The 20,601-nt window shown below is 52.2% G+C and overlaps 5 protein-coding genes across 5 annotated transcripts; 2 read left to right on the forward strand and 3 right to left on the reverse strand.

Moving 5' to 3' along the window:
* Positions 1-2,284: 2,284 nt before the first annotated feature.
* On the reverse strand, positions 2,285-5,828 carry SMAC4_04653 (uncharacterized protein). The gene is made up of 3 exons (XM_003346433.2): positions 5,162-5,828; positions 4,666-5,049; positions 2,285-3,867 (listed from the first exon to the last, which is right to left on the reverse strand). The coding sequence occupies exons 2-3, from the start codon at positions 4,718-4,720 to the stop codon at positions 2,363-2,365; spliced, it is 1,560 nt and encodes a 519-aa protein (XP_003346481.2). The 5' UTR covers positions 4,721-5,049; positions 5,162-5,828; the 3' UTR covers positions 2,285-2,362.
* Positions 5,829-6,902: 1,074 nt separating this feature from the next.
* SMAC4_04654 (uncharacterized protein) lies at positions 6,903-9,158 on the reverse strand. Its single transcript, XM_003346434.2, has 4 exons — positions 8,402-9,158; positions 7,974-8,334; positions 7,738-7,910; positions 6,903-7,666 (listed from the first exon to the last, which is right to left on the reverse strand). The coding sequence occupies exons 1-4, from the start codon at positions 8,653-8,655 to the stop codon at positions 6,985-6,987; spliced, it is 1,470 nt and encodes a 489-aa protein (XP_003346482.1). The 5' UTR covers positions 8,656-9,158; the 3' UTR covers positions 6,903-6,984.
* A 2,069-nt stretch (positions 9,159-11,227) lies between these two features.
* On the forward strand, positions 11,228-12,683 carry SMAC4_04655 (uncharacterized protein; the record flags this gene model as incomplete). The annotated part of the gene is made up of 2 exons (XM_066090150.1): positions 11,228-11,542; positions 11,623-12,683. The coding sequence occupies exon 2, from the start codon at positions 11,637-11,639 to the stop codon at positions 12,681-12,683; it is 1,047 nt and encodes a 348-aa protein (XP_065946503.1). The 5' UTR covers positions 11,228-11,542; positions 11,623-11,636.
* A 1,164-nt stretch (positions 12,684-13,847) lies between these two features.
* On the forward strand, positions 13,848-14,138 carry SMAC4_04656 (uncharacterized protein; the record flags this gene model as incomplete). Its single annotated transcript, XM_003346436.1, has 1 exon — positions 13,848-14,138. One exon carries the CDS (start codon positions 13,848-13,850, stop codon positions 14,136-14,138), a length of 291 nt encoding a protein of 96 aa, XP_003346484.1.
* A 1,213-nt stretch (positions 14,139-15,351) lies between these two features.
* On the reverse strand, positions 15,352-18,560 carry SMAC4_04657 (uncharacterized protein; the record flags this gene model as incomplete). The annotated part of the gene is made up of 2 exons (XM_024655670.2): positions 18,423-18,560; positions 15,352-18,282 (listed from the first exon to the last, which is right to left on the reverse strand). Exon 2 carries the CDS (start codon positions 18,220-18,222, stop codon positions 15,352-15,354), a length of 2,871 nt encoding a protein of 956 aa, XP_024511521.2. The 5' UTR covers positions 18,223-18,282; positions 18,423-18,560.
* Positions 18,561-20,601: the final 2,041 nt, after the last annotated feature.

Below are 20,601 nucleotides of genomic sequence, written 5' to 3' on the forward strand. Positions count from 1 at the left end.
CTGCCCTTCTGCCGTGTAAGGAAAGAAAAGAATCACCAATACCACAAGCCGAGTAAGAAGCCCTCCTCCAAGTGAGCGGTGGCAGGCCGAGGCCGACGAAAGATGGCACATATCTCTTTTCCCCTGAGGGGCCTCTTGGGCCCTTGAGACTGGAAGGTATAATTAGAAGAACAAAAAAGGGGACTGAGCCCAAAATCGAAGTCCAAGTTATAACCCAAAATGGAAGAAACAACGCTGGAAAGACTGGGTTAGTAGAGCTAGCAATGTGGCGAAACGGAAAAGAGGCTTATTTCCATGTGCTGCTGTGCCATTATGAGAATAGAAAAAAAAAAAAAAAAAAGAGAAACAAGACGAGAGAACTTCGGGTGTGTGGCTTCTTGAACGATAAGAAGGTGCAGTATTTGAGAACCATCACAACCCGGAGAATTAGCTACCGGTAGGGCAGGGACATGGGAGGAAACAGTGACGACGGACAGTCCGTACAAGGAGACATGGTGACAAGGAGAGAGCCTCAGAAGTCGTAGACTTAGTACTGTACTGTACCAGGTAGAGAGAGGGCTATAGTAAAGGCCGGGTAGTGTTACCGCCATCGGTTTCCCATTTACAATTTTACATGGACCTGAATAGGTATGTACATAGTATGTAATCTTCGGACCTCCATCCCTCTCTCCCTCTCTACCTTGCTTTCACATACACACAAAGCCCACATATTGATATCGACGAGCTTCGTTGTGTGAAATAGATGTGATCAACCAACCAGCATTCCTACTAGGTACATCCGTCTTCGGTACCTATGGCTGTCTCTCGTACATAGGGTACATAGGTACCTTATGTATGGAAGCACTACGGAAGCCATGCCGTGTTGTCAGAAGCACAGTGTCTCCCGTCTCTGCGTCTCCTCCCGTGTGTGTGTGTGTGTGTGTGCGTGCGAAACTTCAAACAAATTTTGATCAATTGTTCCACGAAACCGGAAGCAGGAACGAAATGTCATCCACCCTGTATTTTTTTTTTAATGTAGAATAAGAAGGGGAAACATCGGGAAGGGGGATGGAAAAAAAAGACGAAGGTTATACGGTCCTGAATAGTTAGTTCTAGACCCATTTGGACTAAGTTACCAAGGCCGCCAAATTCCGCAGCTGTCAATTGGGAGCTCAAAATCTATTGCATCCCAGCCGAGCGGTTGGACCTGTGCGGAATGGAAGTCCTTTTCTTTCTTTTGCATATGCCACGCCCTGTTGTTTGATGTACCTGCGTACTCGACGCCTTCACCGAAGATAACTAGAGATGCACCCGCGCCCGTGACACTTACACAGCAGAAGCAGCGCATACTTGAGGTACCTATGTATCTGCATGTACTATGTATATGCCCGGAACAGAGATCCGCCTTCGAATTTGTCCACACGCAAATTTCCTGGAATTTGTGTGCCATCCCCGCATATTGTGCAAGTCAAAAAGAGTGTATCTTTTTCTAATGGCTGCCAGAGGATATAACAGAAGGAAATGTAGTGTGCTGGAGATAGGCCATGACTCAATACCCGATCAGTTAGTTGGGGGCGGAGATTATAACACAAAGCGGGCATTGATTTCTCGGTGAAAAGAGATTATGTTATCACGACCACCGGAAACCCCCCTTTCCTGGATAGCAGTTGTTAACTTTGTTATTATTCTGGATGAATGCGAGAGACACACAGCTGCATGGTATGCAGCGAATTTCAGGGCCCTGGACGACCGTGGAAGGATGCTGATATTTCCGATCCGAGGATGCGATGGATTAAAGTGTGGAAAACGTATAGAAAAGGCGTGGAAGGTTTGAACGATGAAACCAAACACGGATACTCCGAGAGATTTTGGAGATCTTACACATCTGAGTAGGGCCATGTGCAGCATGGTCTTGGGGTTATCTCTGTGGCAGTTTGATATCGCCAGGGGGAAGGCATTTCCAGGCACCCTATTCCAGCCTCATGACGTGAATAGAGAGCAAAACAATGCCACCAGTGGATAGCGCGGACCTCGAATATAACTTAATCCCAGGCCGACGCAGATTGGTATCAGAGTTACAACATGTTTGCCCCCCTCCTGAATGCTCGGAGCGGTCTGCTCTTGTTTCGAACAAAGAGACGTACCCAGCCGTCCAGATATTCGATGCAAGTCCACTTCGGGAGCTCACCGCAAAGTCAGTAGCCATATGAAGCATTATGGCAGATATTCGAGATCTAAGCCAGGGATAAATTCCAGATAGTCTCCTTCACCGGCTAAGAGATAGATGTTTTTAAGGGAAGATTAAAGAAGGGTATTTATGGTGAGAGAGACGCACGTTTTATTTACAGCAATAGTATCCTGAGTAGACTCGTCTAAGCAGCCTTTACGCCGACTCGACAGCGAGCTTCTCCTTCATCTCGGTCTTTATCCTGGTGATGGTGCCAGAACCGCCGTAGACCATGCCGGTATAAACCATGGCCACACTGGCGCCAGCATTGAGAACCTTGAGGGCCTGCTCGCCGTTGGTAATTCCACCAGTGGCGAACAAGACCTTTTGCGCAGCGCTCTTGTCGGCCTCGTTCTTGAGAGCATAGCCGTCCAGCATCTTGCGGTACCTCCCAACCAGGCTAACAGTGCGGTCGAACAGAGCAGGACCAGAAAAGCCTCCCTCCTCGTGGAGAACTTCGGGCTCGTCGCCGATCAGCTTGACGCCCTGGGGGATGATGCCAGTCCGGCGCTTGGTGGTGTTGCCGACAATGACACCGTCGACACCGCTGTTCCACACAGCCTCTACAACACCTTCCATCTGTGTATTATCATCCTCATCGGGTGAGACCTTGACCATGACTCTCGGCTTGTTCTTCCTCTTGGTCGCCTGGGCCGCATCCACAACAGCAGAAAGAAGCTTGGTCAACGGCTCGGTAGCCTGCAGGTCGCGAAGTCCGGGGGTGTTGGGGCTGCTGACGTTGACGACAAGGACATCAGCGTAGGGAGCGAGCTTGTCGACACAGTAGACGTAGTCGCGAATGACAGAATTGACATCCTTCTCGTCCGTCTTCTTGTTCTTGGCGATCTGAACGCACAAGAGACGACCGGGGTGGAGACTGCCGGGAGGGATGTCATCGGTGCCCTCCTCGTTCAGGACCTGGTTCTCGCTAAGGCCGACAGAGCGGGCAAACTTGCGAAGGCGCTCGCGCAAGCGGGTGGCCATGGCGTCAGCGCCGCGAGAGTTGAGGCCATAGCGGTTGATCAGACCGTCGACGGTGGGAATGCGGAAGACTCTGGGCTTGGGGTTGCCCTCCTGAGGGAACGGAGTGCAGCCACCAACCTCGACAACACCGGCACCAAGGGCGAACAGGGGATCAGGGATCTCGGCGTCCTTGTCGAGACCAGCAGAGATGCCGATGGGGTTGAGGAGCTGCTTGCCGAAAACGTTGACGGACAAGGGGCCGTTGGGGTACTCGGGAACCCTCTCGCGAATGTGGAGGCCAACCTCGTAGAGGCCCTTCAGGGCGGCAGTCCCAACATGGTGAGCTTCCTCGGCATCCGGGTAGATGGTGCGAAGGAGACGAGGAACGAGATACTGGTGGACGGAGGCGCGAGTGTCTGTCGCGTAGTAGTAGCCGACACCGAGGACGGTAGCAAGAGCGGCGGCGTAGGCGGAGAGCTTTAGACGGCGGGGAACAATCGAGGGAGAGGCGACGGCAGCTTTGGTTGGCTCGGTGGGAGTAGCAGTAGCAGTGGTGGTGTTGGTGGTGGTGGTCGCCGTCGTTGTCGTCGAGTTCGGGCGACGAGGAAAGGACTGGAGTCTTGGCTTGGGCGCAAGAGGGCGGAGGGCGGCTGAGAGGACAGGTCTTGTCCTGAGGTAGGGGGCGGCCATTGTGAGGGCTGTCGAGTGTTTGCTGGACCAAGCCAACACTCAATGTTTTGGTGCAAGAGAAAGGGAGTTTAGAATGTTTGGGTGACTCGAAGCGAAAGGGTGGAGATGACAATGACGCGGATTAGATGGGACGGGGACGACTCCGAGCCGGAAGCTCCAATTCCCAAGCCAAGCTCCAGCTCATGAGGTGTCATTGTACCGAGAAGCTCCAGCCGTTGTCCGGTGTTCCGGTCGGGGCTCCCCCGCCGCCAGCTTCTTGTCCGACTCACCGAGAACGGAGACCCACTGAATTTGGGCTGATGTCAACTGGAGAACGGGCGGGTACCTGACTCCACCCACTATAACTCGCCTCTACGGTTTCAGCTTTTAGGGACCATCCACCCATTGCTATGTGCCCCTGATTTCCGTCTCAAACAGACGGGATGGAACGCGCCTTCCTCGAAGACAGTCAGATAGGTAGTGACGGGACACAGCATCCACCACCTGTCACGAGCCGGGCTGTTTCTCCTCAGCCATCATCTAATCGCACCAGGGGAAAAGAACAAACCAGAGAAAAACAACAACAAAAGTGTATTCGCTCAACTGACACGATATCTCCATGTCGATGCAACTAAACCCAAGAAACCGCCCAAGAACGCCGACCCATGCAATGATGTCTATGCAACCGCCCCAAATGCCAAAATAACCTCCCGTCCTCTAGGTGCCCCGATGAAAATGCGCCCTCCTCTTATCGCCTCCGTATCAACTAATTCACAGCCGCCGTCGCCATTTCTTGTCGCATCGATAGTCGCGCCGCCTGTGTCGACTCTGCAACAACCGGAACCTCAACCGCCTTCGCGGGCTGTTCGATCGACCTTCCATCCTCCGCCTTGCGATTCAAGAAACTCAGATACGTCTGCCACCCGACCGCGACCACGCCCGCAAACAGCGACCGGTACTCCATCGGGATGAACGTGAAGCTGAAGGCCGTTACGGCCGGCCAGAGCTTGCACGAGTTGACAAAGCTGACGGGGACCGTGACGCGGATGCGCTCCACGATATTATTCCAGCTCTCGCCCGCGAGGAAGGCCTGCATGCCGAAGAAATACGAGTTGAAGATGGGCGTGAAGCAGATCTGGTTGACCACCACCTTGGTGCCCAGGGACAAAATGCGCGACGAGTAATTAAAGTTGTTGGACAACCACAAGGTCCTGCGAACGCAAACACATTTCACGTCAGTCTCTTGTATAATCCTTCTCCGGTCGCATTGTCGTTATGCAAATCAGAGACAAAAACAAAAACAGGGAGGGCTTTGCGCCTTACCACTTGAAACTAGGAATCGACGATATGGACCCGATAATCAGCGACCGCACCGTCCGCTTGGGATCATAGTCCCTCCCACCCATCCGTTGCGCCGAAATATCAGAAAAGAAGTAAATGACCAACGACGTGGCCACCTGGGTGGTGTAAGGCCTCTTGCGCTGGGCGCGTGCATATGCAAAGGCCGCCCTCGTCAAGGGCCCGAGGCGCTGCCAGAAGGGAAGGGTAGGGACGTTGCCCGGTGTCGGGATCTGCTCGCCGGTCGTGTTCGGAGGTTTGGTCGAGTATTGTTGCGCCCGATTGTTGCGCTGGCGGACATGGCGAAGGAATTCGACTTTGCGCCGAAGTACGGCTCGGAGTAGTGATTCGGCTGCCATGGTGTTTAGGTTTAGGTTGTGTAACGGTATGGTAGGTATGGTATCTCGAGGTGTCGCCCGATGTCGCTCACTCGCTCGTTCGTGTCCGGTTGATGTATGTGTTGAACTGTTGAATGGAGCGATTCCCTCTCTCAAAGTCTAGCAGCGCTCGCTTTCTGATATTCGCATCGCAGAAGGGTGTCTAAGCGCAACGAGGAAAGGAAGGGAGAGGGAAAAGAAGACAAAATGACTCGAACAAAGAGAAGAACAACGGCTTGTCACGGCCTGGTTAAGGGAACCCGAACCAGTGACAAGGCTTAAAGTGCCTCCCCCAAGTGACAGGATCCACGAGACCCCTTCTAGCTGGCCCACTTTAGGGGTGCCGGCGTCGCTCCAAGCATGTTCAACCGCATGTCCCTCTACGCCTTGAAATATATGGGAAAGGTACTTCGCCCAAAACCGCCATGATGTTCACCCCTAATTTTGCCCTGTTGTTCCCTGAACTCCGGGCCGCTCAGGGGCTCTCCCGTCTGTGCCGTCTGTGCGAAGTTGCCGAGCCAGGAAGCGCTAGAATGAATGGCTTCTGTTTCGCCCTGTCAGCTGTCACAGCGTCTCCAGCAACGTGGTTGAGTATGAACGGTCCTCAAAACTCCAAAAGGGGGCAAACAATAAGCTGATATGCAATGTCAACATTGGGCTAGCTAGTCACGCCATCACCTAAGGCTGCAATACGACTACACTGATACAGGGAGATAGGTTGACCGCGGGAGGGTGCCCAGGCAAAATTCAAGGGATAAAACACGTAAAAATATACTTTAAAAACTGGATGTTTGCTTAGATGTCAGTAAGGTATGTTCGCTTGATTGAGCTATTGGTCAGTATGCTCGCTAAGATCCGCTCGTTTCGCTCGTTTCGCCAAGTAGATATTCACTGCTAAGTTCGCTGTAGACAAGTTATATTCGCTATAGTACGCTATGGCGAGTGAACTCACCATGGGAGAGTGCCCAGGACTTGCCCAGACAGTTCTCCCATAGTTTCGGATGAGATTCGAACGGACGACCTGACAACCCGGTTGTTCAGATGGAAGGGAGAAGCGACAGGGATAACCGCTACATAACGAGACCCATATGAGCTGCTGTTATCCAATTGACCCCGTGGCTAACCTTATAAAAGACTAAACGTGTTCGAATTTGAGCTTTCGTCTCAACATCCTTAACAGCCATCCCAAGTTTTTGCACTTTTTTTGCCGCGAAAAAACTACAACGAAAAAGAAGAAACTTCATAAAACTTCATGATATTATCATTAACCATGCACACAAATCTCGTCCACTATGTAAAACCTCCAATGGTCCAAATGGCCATTTGAAAGGTAGGGTATCAATGCCATATTCCTGTCGCCGTTCCTTCCTTCCTTCGTCTTTGCCTTCCTTCTTTTTTGCCTTCCTTTCCCCCCCCTTCACGTTCATCTTATTACTTCAGCTCATAAACCGGCGGCTCTCCCTTTCCATCCCGAGAACCAGGGGCAGTAGCCTGCACAGAACCCTCGATGCTCGCCTCCTTCGCAGCGACAACAACCTCAGCTTCTCCCTCGGACGTAGAACCATCCTCCAACTTGCGCAAATTCACCGGCCTCTCCGGGACCATAAACACCACCGCTGACGTCGCTGGGATCGTAAAGCCAAACATGGCAAACGCAATAATCAGGTTGACCATGGGCGCCACCTGCGCGGCTCCAATACCAAACGCCAAGCACGAGCCGACGGACTCAAATGACCTGACAATGCCCACTGCCAGACCCAGCGTCTCGAGATCGTCGAAAAAGGCGCCGATGAGCCAGTACACAAACATGTAGTGGCTTTCGTTGAGGAAGCGCAGAATGACCATGGACGCGAATCCGCGGCCAAAGCCGGGGTTGGCCCAGTCCAATGTGACTGGTGTGCCGGCGGACTTGAGGTCGCCGTACATCTTCTCGTTGGCGGTTTGCCAGCCAAATGTTCCCAGCATGAGGACGACGAAAAAGGCCCAGGTGATTTTGGCAACGGTCGGGCGCGAGAGGGATTGGCGGTCGTAGAACCAGCCCCAGAAGATGTTGGCGGCAGTGGCGGCGATGCCGGAGACGAGAGAGCCAAGGGTGCGAGAGCGGACTGAGAAGCTTTTGGGGTGTTAGTGTGGTCCAAAAGCGAAAGAGGGTAAATAGAGGGAAATGGGGTAGGGGATACGTACTACTTTGTCATGTAAATGCCCAAATACGTGCTGTTCCACTGAAACCCAATCAAAATCGGCACCAGCAGGTACATCTGCCTGCGCTTGAACAGACTCCAGATCTTCTTGAACTCCCCCTTCACCGTCTTGTTGAGGGTCGGGTCCTTAAGTCTCGTGCCATCCGGCTTGATGACCTTTTGCGGTGAAGAGACCAGCAACGCAAAAGGCAGACCAAGGCACTGCAGCGCAATCAAAACTAGGTACGTGGTATACCCAACTTTGCCCCTTCCCTCCTTCTTCACGTTGAGCGAAAGCTGGATCGAAGCGCCGATCAGCTGGCCCAGCTCGCGCAGACCCAGCCAGATGCCCGTGAACTTGCCGCGATCCTTGATGTCGGCGTAGCCGAGCGCGATGGCGCCTTCGGAGGCCCACAAGGCGGAGGCGGCAATGCCGCAGAGGGCGCCGCCGAAGAGGACGAACCATTCGGTTCCGTAACGGTTGTTGACGTAGAGGGAGGCGGAATAAGGAGCGTAGCCGAGGGTGCCGATGATGAGAACCCATTTGATGCCGATCTTGTTGGAGAGGATGGAGAAGAGGGAGCAACCGAAGACCATGATGCTGTGGAAGGTTTGTTAGCTCATGATGGGGCGAGAGGTTAGGTGCGGAAGAGAAGAGGGAGACATACCCGAAAGTCAAAGAGTTAGATCCGTTAACTAGGTACGGCTCTTGCGCGCCGCCGGCGCCCGTGCTGTTGAGGGCGTTCCAGATACCGGGCTGGGTGAACGAGATGAGACCAACCATGATGACGTTGAACAGAGGGCTGCGGTACCAGCGAGTGAACTTCGATACCGGCTTGGTGATGTGCTGGTCGTCAGCATCTGACCCCGTCGAGACGGGGCCGAGCTCGACGTTCTTTTCCTTGTTGTCTGTCGAGGACATCTTGTCTGCCTTCCTGTGGGTTGTCCTGTGGGCAGCAAGGCTTATAGAGCAAGATCCAAAGGGTAGATCCGATGTTTCAATACATCCAAGCCACCGGGGCCTCGCCCGTCCTTATATCCTCCCACATCCATATCCCCATCCACATGTCATGGCGATAACGGCGGCAAAGATGGCTGGGCTGATCCGGACCCTTGGTTCGCCTCGCATAGGTACACATCGCATACCGCAGTGCAGTGTGACTCTACATAACGCGAAGTGGGGAGGCTAGAACTTTGACAGCCCCCCATCGCCCTCGGTTGTGGTTGCTGAGTTTTCTTTTTCCTCGTTCCAACAACGGAGAATTCGTCAAAATGGGTGGAAGTGTCGATGATCCCCACGCGATGAGTGTGTGGGGGGCTTCGATGTGCCGTTGAGCGAGTCGTTGGTGTCGTTAACTTTGTTAGTGTAGTGAATAACCCCAAAAGAGTTTGGCACCCTTGAGACCCCTGGTCAGCGGTTCGGCAGTCTGTTTGGATAAACAAGTAAGGTTATCGACGAAGAAGCGTTAGTGGAGTAAGCCAAGCCTAAACTTGCATCTCACCATTGTTTAGCACCATCACGACATCGGCCGCTAGTGAGGTGATAGTGACAACCTTTGGAAACATTGCTCGCCACCTCCACTATCAACGAAAATCAACGTTCTTGGACGATGGAGAATCGCGTGGGAGGTGGTTGGAAGATATGGAACCGCTTTCATTGCGAATGCCGCTTTTGCCTTTTTGCCGTCTAAAATGCTCGCATGGCGACGGTAAACCACGGTTTATACAACGAGTACTGTGGATTTCTCGTTTTGGGAGCCATTCACTTATCTCCGCCTTTGTTGTTCATGCTGTCTCGCTCCTCGTGGCTTCGGCGTGCTTACAGGGATGTGTTTGCGCCATCCACTCCATTGAACGCCTCCAAAAGCTAAAGTTCACAGCTCGGACTTCATAGCTGCTTTCAGACAATGCATCACGTAAACAATGGGTTTGGGGTCTCCAAAGTAGGGGATATGATTCCTCCGAATGGGAGATGGAAAAGTCTCCGATTTGAGATGGTATGCAGGACCGAGTAGGAAGATGTTTCGTTGGGTAGCTTTGAGTTGGTTGAGAGAAGAGAACTGGGGCGTGAGACAAAGTGAGTCCAATGAGGAGGAAAATGGTTCGTGAGATTTGGGTTGTTTGGTTGAAGAAGAGCCTCCTTGAATTGCATTGAAAACCCAAAAAAAGAAGGAAAAAACCGATAGTGTGCACCTTCCACATGTTTCGTGTGCCAGTCCAAAAGATTGCGAAAATGGAAATCGGGGAGGGATGCACCTTCCAAACGTTGCAAATTATACGACTGTACTACTTTGCATCGCGGCTTTCATTGTGCTGGCCCAAGCTGCCGGGAAGGTGCAAGCTGAAGGGGGTTCTGATGGTAACATCTCATTAGCAAATGAAAATTGGGACCCAGGTCTACTGCCACGAGGGCTTGAAGCCGAACCAGATGATGACCTTGTACTGGGGAAGGAGTTCAGCCATGGAGGAGCAGACCAGAGGCATAGTCTTCACCCTCATGAAAAGATGTCCTCGTTGCTCCTCGACTTGTCTGTGACAACAAGTGCCTGGTTGTTGACGCCATTGTGCTCGGCTTCCGTCGGATGGCAGCTATCGCCTTGATAACACTGCAACTGACGACATCCATATCCGGTTATCGTATTTGGGACTACCGTTGACCAGGAAAATCGCTTGATCGCTCGCTCGTATGCTCTTCTAACCACTTGCACTTGCTTTTAGAATCTCTTCAGAAGACTTGATGAATGATGAGGTGTGTTGACGACAATGATGGGACGACAACGCGCGTCGAAAAGAAAAGTATCACCCATTCCCACCTCATGTGGGACTCACCACTGCAAAGATCCAGCACTGCCAAATCTCCCTGCCTGCGCGGGTAGCGCTATGCCGAGTTCAAGACAAATGCTGTGCCCCCGAACTCATAAGAACCTGAGTGTCGCCTCAGCGTCAGCTTCAACCGCCCGCCAGGCCGCCACAGATGAAACGCCTTAACCGTCGCAACACCTGTCTTGTCTTCAGGGATGTTCACAGCTTCCAGCTGATAAACCAGCCCTACATCATTCAGCGTTACACCAGCCGGCAGCTGAGTTCGCCTCATCCGATAAGAAATGCTTCTGCCTACCTGCCAGGGCCAGTTCTCCATGAACCTTCTTCCCCTTTGCGGCGCAGGACCCAAAACACACAAGATTATGAACATGTGAGATGATTCTTGTGTCTCGATGCCCCTGCCAAGAATCAACGATGAACAGTTATCGTTCGTGTGAGACTTTTGCGAGTTGCCTGGTTGGGGGCCACTTACGCCTCCTAGGTTCATGTCATTGGGGGTTTGAAGTCTCAGTGTGAAGTAAGCCGTGCCACGGCTTTGCTCACTCATATCTGAACTCTGAAGCAAAGATGAGAACACAACACCAACAGACGTTCGATAGATGAGAAGTCCACCACTCTCCAATCTTATATACCATGAACTGAGTTTCGCCGCCGTAACTTGCATTGCGATGAAACTCTGAGTCCTCTGCGCAGTCCCAGGTTGTCCGGCATTATGTTCAGCTCTGTCCGGCCATCTTTTCCTTTTCGACTCACTTAAGCCGTGGACTTGTCCATTTATCGACATCTCGAATGACAGTTGCTCACCATTTCTTCACCTTCTCGCCTGGACAGATGATGCAGTATCGATGTCCAAGTAAATGACAATCAGACCTTGACAACAAATCACTTGATTCGTGAACTAGCACGAAGGGTCGGGCAGTTGTCAACTTGGCCAGCAACCAACTCGACATGACCGCTTCCGCAGACTTATCGGTCATCAACCGCAAGTACCCCACCATGATCTTAAGCTCATCGCTCATCAACCGTCAATATCCAACAATGACAACAACCGCTCCCTCAACCATAGCAACACTCGCGGCCATGGTTCGGAGAGACACTCCGGAGGTTCTCCTTATAGACAGCAAAGCCCCGCCAAGTCCCACCGCCTTCAACCCATCGGTGTTAACCCAGGGGCCATGGACGACACAAATCACCGGCCTCCCAACAGCCATAGCACCTCCATCTTCTACGTCCAGCAGCGCAACATCAGACACTGATCCCGGGCGCCTGAGCCAAGGAGCCAGTATAAGCCTGATTCTGCTGCTCAGCTTATCCGTTGCTGTCATTATCTTCATAGTGTCGTTTGTCTTAATCAGCCGACGACGCAGAGCCGGTCGACCGGGCCTTCCACGACTGAAATGGCCCTTCTTCTCCCTTTTCGGCCCTTCGCGGAAGGGAATCAGATGGCATTCCAGAACCAAGTGCTCAGACAACCGAACGTCGTTACTTCCGAGCGATCGCCTGGCTGTTGGAGCAGAGCTGGGATACCGAGGGATGGCTCCGCCTCCAGGCAACGGACACCGCGTAGGACAGGGACAGCCAGCCGTGGCGACATGGACACACCCTCCCCCGGTCGAACTAGACGGCCAAGGCATCGGCGACCCGCCAATCGGACCCGACTGGGTCTTGCGAATGTCGAGCTTCTTAGCCACAGGTAGACCGAAAGGGCATCGGCGGATGGAATCTTCGCTAAGAGCAACACGATCGATCCGAGAGTCGTTTGGCGAGAAGGTCAATGACCCCGGAGTGGCAGTGCTGATTCAGGAACCGAAAAATACGCTTTCGCGAGATTCAAGGACTTCAAGGGCTATTTGTGAAAAGGCGTTGCCGGAAATACCGGAGTCGTTAACGGAGGAAACCTCCGTGCTGATTAGGCCTAGACTTGCTAGCCCAGGAACAAGAAGGAATTGGGAAAGGGCGGACCGGGCGTCATCACGCAATACTTTTGGGTCGTTGAGGGGTGGTAGTGGAGTGGCGAATGGGAGTGCGAGAAGTTTACCTCCACCTGTACCAGATAATACCACACGGCGGATTGAGGAAGCGGAGATCGTCGTCGGGTTTACCGAGGTCAGGACTCTGGGGAGGTGAAGTGAGCTGGGTGTTAAGCGAGGGGTCGAGACTTGGGAGTGGTGTTGAGCGATGTCGGCGTTGGCGTCCGGTGTGAGGGTCGTTCCGTGATTGCGATCATGTCATGATCAAAGCATGGTGAGGTTGACCGGTGACCGGTGACCGACATCGACGTCGAGGCCATGGTCGAGCCGGATCTCGAGGTCGAAGTGTAAAAAGGGCACAGAATCTCTTCATTGTCCATATTCTATTCGTATTCATTACAGGTTATAGCTTCCCTGGTCATCAGCGATGGTATCAAAGAAGCTTGAAGAAAAGGAAGTTGTTCGTGCAACCTTCAAGGTGACAAACAAAAATGCGAAAAAAACGTCACAGCACCTCCGCTGTCAGGGTCTCCAGTTCCACTGAGCGCCGCCATCACAGGGGGTTGACAGTCGATCTTTAGCGGCCAAGGCGGGAAGGGTGGAGCCCCTAATCGACAGCCCTACAGCGAGTGGACCGATAAGCTGTCGTCCTACGTAACCCGACCTCACCCGATAACCAGCAGAGGCAGCTTTCGGGTTCGGTCAAAAACTCACCTCATACTCCTCATTCGTATCACCACCCCATTGAGCAATGAGATGCTTTGCTGTCAGTCCATTGGAATGCCGTCGTCCAATTGTCCAACAAAAGTGGCGAGCGGTACATGCACAATGAGGTGAGGAGGCTCAGAGGCTAGATTGATCGGCCACTCGTCACTTCGAGGTTTGAACAATTTCACCTGTATCCTGTCTCCGCGCGGGGAAAGTGACTCCCGAGATGCTGCGATGATACGTCAGACCATTCCTGTCGTTTTCGGCAACACCAAATAACTGATGAAGATAAATAAGGTGGGTGTGTGTCGCATCCGGCTTCTGCTGTTCCGTTTTACCTTTCCTTCTTCCCTATCATAACAACATTCCAACTTGGAATTGATATTTTACACAAATACAAGATACCGAGAACGGAAAGACCTATTTGGAGTCCTTGACAATCTCGAGCAATAACACAAAACCTCAATTATTCTGCAACGAAACAACAGCATCACCAAGAACATCAACACCTCAACCTCAACTACCACAAACATTCCACACCTCTATCAACGACCACCAATAACACAACCAACAACAACCAAACCTAAACCACTCCAAACTCCAATATTACAATATGTCCTCCAAAACCACCCCCGCCAACATCATCACCTCAACTCCCTACTCCGACCTCACCAACACTCTCACAAAATCCCCCACCACCTCCTCGCCCTCCGCCTCCTCCTCCTCAGCAAGAAGCGAGAGAGCCATGAGCGCGACATCAACCTGGCAACCCAAGCTCGACCGGCGCCAAAGCTTCAGCAACGAGGAATACAAGCACATGATGCAAGCGAGGAGTGGATCTACGGGCGGGAGCGGCTTGAGTGGCGTTAAGAAGGCTGCTGCGGAAGGGTTTAGTGAGGAGTGAGGAAGGTGAACGACATCACCTATCTGCCGGCCTGCCTCTCTCTAGCTCTTTAGCTCTACGGCAACAAACATTTGGTGATCTCAAATATTCATCGTCGACATTGGACATCATCGGCGATATTGCACCAAAAACAGAACCTCGCAGAAATGAACGATGTATAGTATATTTCAGGGCGGGCACGCATCACAACAACAAAACACAAAACGATACGAAGGATACGAAGGATACGAAGGATACGAACGACGCGAACGACAGGACGGATGTTTATGGGATTAAAACAGCATGGCGGCATGGCAGCATGGGACAGATCAAGCACTGCGACGGACGCACGCACGCATGGGAATCAGATTGATTGCCGATGAAAATTGCAAGCGATCGAATTGAATGGATTCATATGGCATTGGGTTGTTGTACCTTTTTTTTTTCCTCCTTTTTTTTCTTCAGTTTCCCTCCTTTTTTCTTCGGTTTCTTTTCCTTTCTTCACTTCACCTCATCACGAAAAATGGCGATTGTTCGAATGTTCGAAAACCGAGTTTGAGAGAGGACGAGAAATCGAGGGGTTGTTCCTAGAACCTAAAATGACGTACTTTGTACTACTATACTAATCATGAACTTTACTTTACCTTGGCTGGAGTTGAATTGGATGTCTGTATTTCTATTGTAATTGCATTATTCCCTTATTCTTTTCACATACCTAATGAAGTCACTTGACTAGACTTGGAATACATTTCGTTGATCCATTGTTTATTCTCCAATTCATGTATCAACGAGAGTAAGATAAGCTATGCATGCATTCGTGCTTGTAGCGCTCGCTGTTTGGTATCCATCCATGATCCATAATTCTTCCTTGATGATCCCTTTCCTTCCATGTCCAATGATCCCCCCATCCATAAGAATGATGATGTTAAAAAGTTGCCTACAACGAGGGGCATGACGACTACCAAGAGCCTGGTGAAGAAAGAAAACGACGAAAAAAAATGCAAAACTGAAAAAAAAAAAAAAAAAAAAAGGTAAACGATCCTGCCAAATCCATGCAAAGGGCAGTCCGTCCATCGTGTATGTATATACGCCCGGTCCATCCCCCCCCCCCCCCCCCCCCCCCCCCCCCCCCCCAAAAAAAAAAAAAAAGGGATCCCAAACGCCGCCATCATGGTCATGTCATCTCATATACCCCAGTAAAGGCAACCAACAAAAGGAAGAAACAGAAAACTTCTCAAAGACCCTTAGGTCCCTTCCCATCCACACCTCCAGTCTTAAAGTACTCCCGAACCACACCAACCGAGTAAGTCCCGCCGGCAATCCACGCAGCGCCCATCACCGCGCGCTTTGGAATGCTTGCCTTCTTTCTCTGCTTCTGTCCTGTCTCCTGCTGCCGTTGCTTCTCCTGCTGTTGCTGTTGCTCCTGGACAGACTCCTCAAAGTAAATCTTCTCAGCGGAAGACGACGATGAGACCTGGGAAGGCAGGTTATAGTTCACAAACCCAGTCGGGCTAGCGAACCGGCCCGCAGCAACGTGGTAATCCCTCTTGCCGCCACCGGTCAGGTCGATTGGATTGACATGGACACCGTTCGCGGCAACCGGTTGTCTGGAAACCACTGGCTCGGGAATGGGGCGAGAGGCAGCTTCGCGGACCTTGCGGAAGACAAGAACATCTCCGGAGCCGGCAGCAATCTCGAAGCCTTGGGACTCGAGACTGGCAAAATGCGGGAGGAACTTGGAGATGTTGGTGAGACGAGGTAGGACGTCGGCTGGGGAGGTAGATGTACTGGAGTTGGAGGAGGGAAGGATGCTGGAGGTGGTCTCGGCTGCTTCGACGGATTGGGTGTCGGGGTTGAAGGCGAGGATTTTGTAGACGGTTGGTCCGGGGGTCTGAGTGGCAGTCGTGGTGGTGGACTCAGCGGGTTGTGGTTCAGAGGCAACAGAAGATTTGGTGGTCTGGGCGTCTTCGTAGGTAAATGCTTCGAGGGGGTTTTCCTCGCTGGCAGTCTCATACACGGGTGTCTGTCCCTGAGCGGCAGCGGCGTACTTGCCATCGGGCTCATGGCTTCTGAAGGCACCGTACTGGAACAGCTCCTCGGACAGCTTGGCCTCGTCCACCGCGTTATTCTCACAATGAGCAGACCAAGCTGCTTCCAATTCCGCGTCACTAGCGGGCTTCTTGCGCTCGCGGAGCTCCTTCAACACCGAAGGTTCGGATCTTGGCTCGGCGCGCGCCATCTGAGCAGCGTACTTGCCATCCGGCTCATGGCTGAGGAACGGCTTATCGTACGAGTCCAGATCTTCGTACTCGGAGAAATTGGTAAACGATTTCTCCTTCTTGTACATGCCATCCGGTTCATGGGCGCGGAAGGCACCATAGCTAGATAGCTCGGCAGGATCGTACTCGGAGTAGTTGGTGAACTCCTTTTCCTTCTTGTACATGCCATCGGGCTCGTGGGCGCGAATGCCGTCCTCATACTGAGCTAGTTCGGCGGGGTCGTATTCCTGGGTATTGGTGAACTCTTTCTGCTCCTTGTACATGCCGTTGGGCTCATGGGCACGGACTGCTTCGTACTGGGCTAGCTCCGCCGGATCATATTCGTCGTAGTTGTTGACGGCTGTTTCCTTCTTGTAAATGCCGTCGGGCTCGTGAACCCGGACCGAAGTGTATTCTGCCAATTCGGCAGGGTCGTACTCTTGGGTATTGGTAATTCCCTTTTCCTCCTTGTACTTGCCATCAGGCTCGTGGGCACGAACGGCGCCATACTCAGCGAGCTCGGCTGGATCGTACTTCTCCTCGGCGGCGACGTCCTTGTACTTGCCGTCAGGTTCATGACTACGAACAGCGCCGTACTGGCCCAGTTCCGCCCTGTCGACATCTTGCCCCGAGGGCTGCTTGTATTTGCCATCGGGCTCGTGACTGCGAATTGCGCCGTATTTGCCCAATTCTGTCTTGTCGACAGATGCTTCGGGAGTGTCCTTGTATTTCCCGTCGGGCTCATGGCTGCGAACGGCGTTGTATTGTCCCAGCTCAGACTGGTTGGCGACTGGTTCGGCGTTGTTGTACTTGCCATCAGGCTCATTTGCCCTAACAGGTCCATACTTGTTGAGCTCACCAGGTGTCGCTTCTTGTTCCTTGACGGTCTCAGTTGCCTCATAAGCTACCGGTTGCGGCTGAGACCCCAATGACGGCACGGTTGTGGTCGCGGCAATTCCCGTGTTAGGGTGCCAAGACACTTCGGCATTATTGGATGAGAGAGCGTTCAACAAGTCAGGGGCAGGCGTGTCCTTGACGAGCACATCTGAAAGAGTGGTAGCGGATGTTGGGTCAAGCGGGTTCCATGGTGCGTCGTCGATATTGACCTGGCTATAGAGCTTGAGCTCTGCCTCTGGAGGTGGGCCGTCATAGAAGATGGGTTGTGAGGCGTCAAGAGCTGGAGGGCCGAGGTTGGAGAACTGAGATGTATACGGACCAGATGACGGGGCCTTGCTGTAGAGACCGAGTGTCGCTGATTTGAGGATCTTGCGATTGGTGATAGGGTCAATCACAAATTCAGAGTCCGCTTTCCCCGACCTGAACTTGCTTTTGTTACCCCGATGGCGCTTCGACTTCTCGAGAGGAGCCTCTGGCTTTGTCTTTGTCTGTTCCTTGGCGGCTCCGAATAACAAGTCCTCAAGGGGTGCACGTTCAACATCTTCAATGTTTTGGCCTGGACGAATGCCGGTTGGGTTGTTGATGGTGTTAGCAGCGATTTCTTGGTCGAGATGTCTCCGCGCAGCATTTTCCTGTTCAACGGGGTACCAATAGTCCTTGGACATGCGCTTGATAGTCGACTTGGCGTCATCGGCAAGGGGGTGTTGCTCCCATGAGAGTCGGCGATTCAACGTCTGGAAGTATTTGTAGCGGATTTTGCGTTGGCGTTGGCAGACATCTTGAGTGTATTCAGGGTCGAGGTAAGATGACCACGTGCGACCGAAGCGAAAGCCTCGTGTTTGCTGGTGTTGATGGTGTTGATGGCGAACTACAGCCGCGCCGGAAGCCAGAGAGGAGGCCTTGGCCCAACCGGCACGGTAAGTGGGGGTGGAAGCGGAAGTCAACGACATGGCAAAAATAGCGTTATGAGGGTTGAAGCTGAAGGGACATTTCTCAGTCTAACGGTAAAACTGGTGGTTTGAGTTTATTGTCAGTTTTATGGACTCGGAAGAGATTGAGGAAAAGAATGGAGCAATGCATCTGATATGTGGCACTGCAACCAACAATGCTGTTATGCCATGCGGGAGTAGTCGGAGGAGCGGGCACTTACACGACAAAGACGGAAGTGGTCAATGCTAGGCTTGAAGGGTATAAGTGTCAATATGACGTTGACGATGACACTTTCAATGGCTTCCCCTTCCGGTGACCCAAGTGTTACCACACTGTCACGAACTGTTTTGGAGAAAAGATGTGGTGGTGGGTGGGACGGAAGTTGTGCGGTGCCACCACACTATGTAGGAACACGACTAAAAAGTGAGTAGAAACTTTGAGGAAGGACAAGCCAGAGGAGAATATAGAGGAGCGAGAGAAAGGAGAGAGTAACACGATGGGCACACGTTGGGAACCATTGTAAGTTTTAAAGTTCGAAGGAGAGGGACCACAATCCATTCATTCAACCGTTCCCCGGTCTCCCATGCCAAGTATCCAAGGGCGGCAACCGAAAAAGGGACCCGCTTCACACAGAGGGGGAACACGCTCCTACCAAACTGGGAAGCGACACACGGAGATCAGGAAGACGATCCGTCCAGGGAACCAAACATTGTTGCAGCCATGGCGGCCACGAGTCTCCACGACGGCTTGGCAGCAGGAAACAGACTTGCAGGACGTGTGACTTTTGCAGACTGTGCGAGAGGGAAGACGGGATTCGGCATCAAGAGGTTTTGAAAATCAGCCAATCTTCTGGACGGACACGAGGGGAGAAACGGGGGAAGGTATCTGGGGATATGCTGAAAGAGGGGGGTAAACGAGGGGGGACATTGGAGACCCCAACACTCTTTTCCACATGTCCATCTATTGAAGACATGGCCAGGGGCTTGACAGGGTGGACCCCTTTCTTGTCCTGAGTCGATTCTGACCAAAGAGATGGCATTGCCCTCCGCCTTGTTCGCTCTTGATGCTCCCGTCACAGTAAGACATGGCCCGACGTTGCTCAAATCAGAAGCCTCTTCCGTGGATGTGAAGCGTATGAATGGCCAACGGCAGCAGTACCCTTGCCTTCCTGTCCAGGTCTCGCATTCATTATTTCAATACATGCAGTCCCGTCAAGCAGAGCGAAGCAATGTTGTCCTTTTAACTCCAAGTCCCTTCAAACAGCCTTGGACCCTTTCGGCGTTTTCAACTGTACATTCTACATATGTTTGCGGGCATGTGCATGCGAGTGACATTGTGGCCAGACTTTTGGCGAAGAGATGAGCTGAGGAGACGGACCGACACCGACCCTTCCTGCGACCTGCGACACAAGGACCACTCCAAATCTCGATGTCAATGAAGAAGAACAAGAACCGGTTTGAGCGCTGACGTCCACGGTGGGTTCTCTCTTTCCCACGATGTTAGTGTTGGTGGAGCAAACCCGTGGCATCCGGGGAAGGCCAGTTACCACATGCATCGTGCGCGGAGAGCGCTAAAAAGCGACAAGGCCGCCGCCCCGCTTGCCACCAGAATGGGTCAGCGCCAAGACAAGAACAACAATTGCTTGAAGGTCGGTCGGTGATGGTCGGTCAATGTGAGAGATTGGAGGGTAATGATGAGCATTTGCGCCCAACCATCTGGTCATCCGCCATCCCATCCAATTTTCCATTTCACGATGGCTTCGGTCTTGTGGTGACTTTTTGGAGAGTGTCACAACTACGTAGGCGAGGCCTCCTCAGTTGGGTCACGATGGCTTCACCTTTTCAGAGCTGCCTCTGTTTACAACCCACAGCATAAATGCACGAGCCAGCTACGTCATCGTCCCAGCAACAAAAACAACACGAAAATAAAAGCGCTTTCTAGAAAGGAGAGGAAATATGGTTGTTGCTCAACAAAAAGGGAACATCCCAAGACACTGTTGACAAAGTATCAAATTGACTGATCTTTCGCCTGCCTGTCAGCTGCTACGTATCTGGGCGTCCATCCGCATTGGGCTGTGCAGAAGAGTCAAAGAGGTTATCCGACCTGCCGATCTTCCGGCTTGTCGTCGAGTCTCTGAGGAGCTTTTTCCGGAGTACCGATGTTCGATCATTAATGGACAAAAGCAGTAAGAAAATCGGCAGGCGAAGATCAGAGACCGACTCTGGGAAACCATGATTGAGAGGTGAAGCCCCAACGAGTTGTCAAAACCTTTAGAATAGGTCCAGGTTGTATAAAAACAAAGGATATGTTTATACACCGAAGGATTGTGAAAGCCCGTTGCATTAATTCCATTTCCGACACACCCTGCCGAAACTAAGTGGTGCACGTCGTTCACAGGT

Source organism: Sordaria macrospora, chromosome 3 (genome assembly GCF_033870435.1).
Source record: "Sordaria macrospora chromosome 3, complete sequence".
Classification (NCBI taxonomy): domain Eukaryota; kingdom Fungi; phylum Ascomycota; class Sordariomycetes; order Sordariales; family Sordariaceae; genus Sordaria; species Sordaria macrospora.